This window comes from Heptranchias perlo, chromosome 39, assembly GCF_035084215.1.
Source record: "Heptranchias perlo isolate sHepPer1 chromosome 39, sHepPer1.hap1, whole genome shotgun sequence".
Classification (NCBI taxonomy): Eukaryota; Metazoa; Chordata; class Chondrichthyes; order Hexanchiformes; family Hexanchidae; genus Heptranchias; species Heptranchias perlo.
In genome coordinates this window covers 16346895-16354696 of record NC_090363.1, presented here as the reverse complement: position 1 = coordinate 16354696, position 7802 = coordinate 16346895, and the positions used below count along the sequence as shown (strand labels likewise).

Genomic DNA, 7802 nt, shown 5'->3' with positions numbered 1-7802 from the left:
GAGCGGCACTCATCCAGGCAAAACGGGCCAATGTAAATTACATTTCCCTCACTATGCCATGAAACAACTGAACAAGTTGGAATAACGATGTCATATTTCAAACTCTTGTGGTATCACTTTGTTATGAAGTATAAACTAGCAAAGCTTTTCCAGTTAAATTTCAATAATTTTAGTTGACATTATTGAATAAATCCTTCAATACAACAAAAACTTGATTTATATAGTGCTTTTAACTTCGTAAAACGTCCCAAGGCGCTTCATATGAGCATTACCAAACGGAATTTGATATCGAGCCACGTAAGGAGATATAAGGACAGTTGACTAAAAGCTTAGTCAAATAAGTAAGTTTTAAGGCGCGGCTTAAAGGAAGGGAGGGAGGTCGAGAGGTCGGGAAGTGTCGGGAACCAATTACAGCGCTTAAGGCCTCGGCAGCTGAAGGCACCGCCGCCAATGGTAGAACAAGGAAAATCGGGAATGCGGAAGAGGCCAGAATAGGAAAAGCGTAGAGGTCTCGGATAGTTTTTAGAGCTGGAGGAGGTCACAGAGATAGGGAGGGCCGACGCAATGGAAGGATTTGTAAACAAGGATGATATTTTCAAAATCGAGGCGTTTCAGAACTTGGGACCAATGCAGCTCAGCGAGCACAGGCGTGATGGGTGAGCAGAACTTGGTGCGAGTTGGAATATGGGCAGCAGAGTTTTGGATGAGCTCAAGTTTATGAAGAGTGCAAGGAGGGAGGCAAGTCAGGAGACCTTTGGAATAATCAAGTTTGGAGGTAACAAAGTCATGGGTGTGTGTTTCAGCAGCAGATGAGCTGAGGCAAGGGTGGAGACAGGCGATGATATGAAGGTGGAAGTATGGAGGGGAAATGGGATTGGAAGTTAATCTCAGGGTCAAATAGGACGGCAAGGTTGCAAGCGGTCTGGTTCAGCCTCAGACAGTGGGCAGGGAGAGGGATGGAGTCAGTGGTCAGTGAATGGAGTTTGAGCTGTGGGCCAAAGACACTGGCTTTGGTCTTCCCAATATTTAAATGGGGAAATTTCTGCTCATCCAATACTAGATGTCAGACAAGCAGCGTGACAAATCAAAGGTGGTGGAGGGCTCGAGATAGGTGGTGTCTTCAGCATACATATGGAACCAAACATTGTGTTTTCGGATGATGTGGCCGCGGGGCAGTATATAGATGAGAAATAGGAGGGGGCCACGGATAGATGCTTGGAGGACTCCAGAGATAATGGTGCGGGAGTGGGAAGAAAAGCCTTTTCAGGTGATTCTCTGGCTGCGAATGGACATGTAGGAATGGAACCCGGTGTGGTCAGTCCCACTCAGCTGGACGACACGTTCAAGAACTTTGGAGAGGAAAGGGAGGTTGGACATGGGGCCATAGTTTGCAAGGACAGAGGGCCCGAGGCGGGCTTTTAGAGGAAGGGGGATGTCAGCAGATTTGAAGGGCAGGGGAACAGAAACTGAGGAGGAGAGGGAGTGGATAACAATTTCAGCTAATATTAGGGGTCAGGAAGGGAAGATGGGTGGTAAGCAGCTTGGTGTGAATAAGTTCGAGGGAGCAGGAGGTGGACGCCTTGGATAAGATGAGCTCGGAGAGGGCGTGAGGGGAGATAGGAGAGAAACAAGCAAAAATGCGAGTTCAGGGCTAGGGCAGGGGGAACCTTAGGAAAGTTTGGTGGGCTAGGGTAATGGAGGGATGAGGCAAAGATAGCTGAACACATGGTCTCAATCTCAGTGGCAAAGAAGTCCTTGAGGTTCTCCGACTTGTTGTTGGAGGTGAGTTTGGAGGGGGCAAGGCTTTCAGTAAAGGGTTTCTAGTGGAGAACACAAGCGGGGGGTTTCTTTGCATTCCAGGGTGACCATGGAATGGTGAATAGTTTTGTCAGAGGACAACAGTCCCGATAGCGCTTTATGTGGTCCAGCCAGTTATGGCGATGGATGGCTAAACCAGTTGTCCACAATAATCGATAAAATCGGCGTCTCTTGGACTTAAGGGAGCGGGGATGAAGGCCGGATCAGGAGGAACGACCAGCGTGAGAGAGAGTAATGGTTTTAATGGGGACAAGGTATATTCCTGCTAGAAAATTACAAGGCTTTCTCCAAATGCAGGTCTGTCTTGCCACGATGCCCCTCCATCTGATTCTCCTCAGGATTCACTGGAAGGGTGTTCTAAGACAGTAACAATTGAAGAAGCCGGCGCTCACGCTTGTTCCCTTCACGCCTCGCCCCCTCCACCCCCTCACCCCTGCAGATCAGACGGTATGAGAGTCTCAGGAAACAGAGTGAAGAAGATTAGACAGGTAATAGCCTTTCTTTGCAACAGGAAGCCATTGGACCGTCGGGGCTAAATGTCTTCTGACTGTTGCATGTTTCTCGGGTCTTCATCAGTAGCTGGATTCTGCGCCCGAAGATGCGTCCGGGCAGTTGCTCTGCGGCCCGTTTTCAGTGTCGGTTCATGGTGCATTGTGAAGTCCTGCACCCATAAATCCGGGCAAATTCAAGTCAGGTCTGGTCAGATACAACACATTTCAACTCCACTGTATCTGCCTAGCACTCTGGAGCAGCGGGCGAGAAATATTGGTACCTATATATTTTGCACACTAACTATGGTATACTATCTTTTGTAGACTTTGTATGATTCTGTGAATGGTCTTGGATCCCATGTGTGCCGTGTGTATAATGTTACTCCAATAATGTAGAGAAGAACAGTAAATATGGAAAATAGATTCTCTATCCTTCTCATACCCAGATTGGACTAAACCAATATAAGTTGTACACTTATTTAACTGAATGCATTATAAGAATCTATGCCAATGTGACAGACCTCATGAATTCTAGTCCTTGTATCGGAATAGAATGCACCAGTGCTATCGAAGTGGAGTTTTAGAACTATTTTTCCTAAATTGCACTTGGAAGTGTTTCTAAAATATTCCATTCGCAGATCAGTATTGGAGTGAAGCAGTTGCTTAATTTGTTTGTTCAAATGACTGTAACTAATGTCAATTATTCTGTACTCTAATTGCCTCACTGGAGATTTCTCACTGATATAAATGAGCGGTCGAACTGAACGGATTTGACCTGTGTGTCAACCATACGGACCGTCAACGTTACCTCTCACAAAAAATGGAGCGGTCAATAATGTTTGAGGTGTCCGCAATTTACTATCCTATTCTGGCAGTGGTTAGTGTCCCTGGTAAGTCACAATGAACAGTTATTATTAACCATTCTCAGTATTAACTGCATTATTACTGCTGCTCTCTATCTAATAATGCCATTTGTTTGTTCTGATGTGTTTGATGTAAAGGGTAGGCCATGGCAGACGAACCTGATTGATTTTTTTGAGGAGGTAACTAAAGTAGTGGACAGGCGAATGTCTATGGATGATCTTTATATGGACCTGGTTAGGAAATTGGCTGAGCGACAGGAGACAGAGAACAGGGATAATGGGCATGTAATTAAATTGGCAAGAAATGACTAGTGGTACCCCACAGGGGCATCAACTATTCTCTGTAGTCATTATTGACTGAGATGACGGGATAGAGAGCCACATATCCAATTTTGCCGACGATACAAAGACAGACAGCATTTTAGGCAGTGTAAATGGAAGCATAAAATTACAATGCTGTATTAATAGGTTAAGTGACTGTGCAAAACTGTGGCTAATGGATTTCAGTGTAAGCAAGTGTCATCGACTTTGGACCTAATAAGGATAGATCAGGGTACTCGCTAAATGGTTAAATGCTCCAAACAGTGGAGGTCCAAAGAGATTTGGGGTACATGTATATAAATCATTAAAATGTGATCGACAGGTGGAAAATAAAATCAAAAATGCTGGTGGATTGCTGGCCTTCATGTCTAGAGGACTAGAATACAAAGGGGTACACGTTATGCTGCAGCTATACAAAGCCCTGGGTAAACCACTCCTGGAGTTCTGTGTTCAGTTCTAGGCATCACACCTTAGGAAGAATATATTGGTCTTGGAGGAAGTGTAGCATAGGTTTACTAGAATGATATCTGGAATCCAAGAATTAAATTAAGAGGACCGATTACACAAGCTAGAGTTTTATTCCCTGGAATTTATAAGATTAAGGGGTGATTTGATCGAAGTTTCCAAGATATTAAAGGAAAGGACAGGTTAGATTGAGAGAAGCTATTTTCGATGGTTCGGGAGTCTAGGACTAGAGGACATGACCTGAAAATTAGTGCAAGGTCATTCAGGAATGGAGTCAGGAAACACTTCTACACACAAAGGGTTTGCAACTTTCTTCCACAAACGGCAGTTGATGCTAGCTCAACTGCTAATTTTATATCTGAGATTCCTAGCTTTTTGATAAACAAAGTTATTAAGAGTAATGGGGCTGAGGCGAGTATATGGAGTTAGGTCACAGATCAATCATCATCTCATTAAAAAGCAGAACAGGCTCGAGGGGCTAACTGGCCTCTTCCTGTCCCTATCTTCCGATGTTCCTTTAATCCTATGTACAGTCACTTGTTTCTGGTATCAGTTAAATGAGAAAAGTATTCGCAAATTCCAACCTGTTCTTAATATAATCATCAGACAGATAACAGATTTTTTTCTGAAGTTCCAAAATCTGCAATTGTAACAATTTTCTTCTCAGTTATAATATTAAGACAGATATTGCTTCCCATGTCTAAGCACGAAGCAGGAGTGGGCCACCTAAACTGCACTGTTGTTTTCCAGCATTGGGATCGCTGCGATTTGCTTTCCAGGCTGTTTAAATGTTCTACGGGCAGCACAGAACAGACCCACTGGAGGTTGGCGGGCGTGGCGCAGACTTTTAGTGCAAGACAATCAGAGCCCTCCCCGCCTCGGGGATCAGGACCTTCTGGCTACCGATCTCCAGGGGCAGCCAGGGGTTCCCGCTTAGACTTCAGCATGTAGCCGGGGGCGTAGACTAACACTGGAAACCTAGCTTTCCATCTACAGTCTAGTCACCCTGTCCCGGAAACTTGGGTCAGCCGAAGTACGGGGCAGATTGCATTGCCACATTCTTTGTCCCCCTGTGGTGTGGCACCAGAGCATTGAGACCAAGGCAGGATATTCCACCCCACCTCATTTCCATTAAAGCATTGGTCATGTGCCGATTGCATGCTCAGATCAGGATCCCTGGCACATTCCTGGGCTGCACCAAAAGGGCAGGGACGTGGCGGGCCATCTACCTGAGCAGAACTATCACTCCCGGGAGGGTTCATAGACAAGGATTTATGAAATAAGCATGTTGTTGGGGATCAAATTCCGCTTCATAAGCAGAGCGTAAGGGACTCAGCGGGGTAGAAATTCATCCTAGGCTCTAGTTCCAATCCGCCGCCCGTTATACACCCCGCCCGATATTCAGTCCCATTAAAGTGAATTGAACTAAATATCGGATGGGGCTTATAACAGGCGGCCCATTCGACACCTTTCACCTTGTGCTACCGCCCAAGATGTCACCCCCATATTGCTGAGTTGCGCTTGCCAAGGTAGACGGGAAACAACAGTTGTTTAATCAGTCCTACTTTGTGTGGATAATGACACCCTTTGGCCCAGACTACCCTTGTGTCTAGGTCCATCAGATACCCTTTCAACGCCTGTTACTGGGCACTACTGATGTATTAATAATATCTATCTCCATGGTGCAAGGAGACAGCAAACTTTCCACGGGCTGCAGCCTCATTGCAATAGTTCTCGGCCTTTATATGTGAGCAACCTGTCAAATAGGCAATTAAAATATTTTTACAATTTGCATTGTAATATTCATGATTCTAATAATTATTTTGAATTGACATTTTACGGGCACATAGAACATGTCCAGTCATCCATGTGCCAAACCGCTTGAAGCTGTTGATTTCGGCTGTTTGCAACTGGTTGCGGGTCCAGTGCGAAATTATTTCTTATTACATTGTGCCTTAAAGCAACGTGACACATTGCCAACTAACTAACATAATTACTTACAGTGACACGTACCGGGGCAACACCATACCAGTGGCTTCCACCTGTTCCCTTACTCACTATGTGAGGTGTCGCAATGTGAGTCCTATGTTGTATCATTCACGTTATTTGTAATAAAGAAGCCAGTTCTGTGTGGAATTTATTCTCAATAAAGTTATTTATCGTCACGCCGTTAGGCCTGTATGGATGTTGCTCGATAATATCTCTATTTCCAACAATATTGTGTGAATAGACCTTTGCAACACAACTCATATCGAATGAATAAAGTCAGGGAAATGACTTTGACCCATAACAGCACTTCTCTTTTGCTTGGAGGGAATATATTAATGTTTCTGGATAAATAATTATTTACCTCTGAAAATATTCGTTTAATTAGCATTCAGACAGAATCAATGATGACCATTATTTTGTGAGAATCAGTACTTTTAATGGTTTTCCTCTTTCTTGCAGCTAATTTAATGACAATTGTGATTCTCTCCCGAGGAAAGTGCGGCCTCTCCAAATGCATAACTCGTTACCTGGTTGCCATGGCAGCGGCGGATTTATTCTTCATCATATTTGATGTGATCTTAAATGTGATTAACAATATTCATTTTCCAAATTCATTCCTCAACTACACCCCTGTCTGCAGTTTGATTCTCATCCTGTCTTTTGCTTCCATTGATTGTTCTGTCTGGTTAACAGTCGCTTTCACCTTTGATCGATTTGTGGCCATTTGTTGCCAGAAGCTGAGAGTCAAATATTGCACCGAAAAAACCGCGGCCGTCGTTATAGCAACGGTGTGTGTGTTGAATTGTTTAGAAGACATTCCATCTTATTTTACATTTGCACCGCAGGAATTAATTGACAATGAATCGTGGTTCTGCACTGTAAAATCAAGCTTCTATACCTCACCCGTGTGGGTAGCAATCCACTGGTTTGATATTATTTTAACCCCATTCGCTCCATTTGTTTTGATTTTGTTGTTCAACGCTCTGACCATCAGGCACATTCTAATGACCAGTCGAATCAGGAGGGGACTCCGGGCAAAAAACAATAGTGAGAATCACAAAGATCCAGAGATGGAGAGTCGGAGAAAATCCATCATTTTACTGCTCAGCATATCTGGTAGTTTTATACTGTTATGGTTCATAACTTTAACATATTTCATCTGTGTACAAATTATCGACTTTCAGCTTATGTTGGCAGATTACAGTGACCCACTCATCATCATGGAACAAACTGGATACATGCTTCAGAGTTTGAGTTCCTGTACAAACACATTTATTTATGCAGTAGCGCAGAATAAATTCAGAGGGGAGCTAAAGAATGTGATTAAATATCCCTTTCATCAAATTATTAATTCAGTGAAAAGATTCAAATAACTTTTCTCATGTCTATCTTATTAGCCCTCAGATTGTCCAATAGCAATCAGAGTATACTGTCCAAATCCATGTGTGGCTCTGCGGCCTTGTAACCTGAGTATCTATCCAGCTATTCGCTTAACAACCATCTATCTATCTATCAATCTATCTACTTATCGATTTATCTATCTATCTCTCTGTCTATCTATCGATGTACCTATCCATGATTGATGAATTTTGGACATGGCACTAGGAGGTCTCTGGTTTCTTTTTGATCAATGCCATTGGGCCTGTCACATATCCAAACAAACAGACATGCCATCCATATAACAGCGCCTCTCATACAGCACCACTGCACTGGGGTGGTGTGTCAGTCTGGATTGGGGATACGAATTGAGCCAAGCGCACTTATTTGCTGACACCTTGGGCTCGATTTTCGGACGTCCGAGACGGCAGGTTCGTGGCGGGGGAGGTGGGCTCCGAAAATCGGGGGTTCCCGCGGC

General features: G+C 44.0%; 1 protein-coding gene across 1 annotated transcript; it reads left to right on the top strand.

The window, feature by feature from the left end:
• Nucleotides 1-684: 684 nt before the first annotated feature.
• LOC137305296 (probable G-protein coupled receptor 139) lies at nucleotides 685-7320 on the top strand. Its single transcript, XM_067974146.1, has 2 exons — nucleotides 685-775; nucleotides 6407-7320. The coding sequence occupies exons 1-2, from the start codon at nucleotides 685-687 to the stop codon at nucleotides 7318-7320; spliced, it is 1005 nt and encodes a 334-aa protein (XP_067830247.1).
• Nucleotides 7321-7802: the final 482 nt, after the last annotated feature.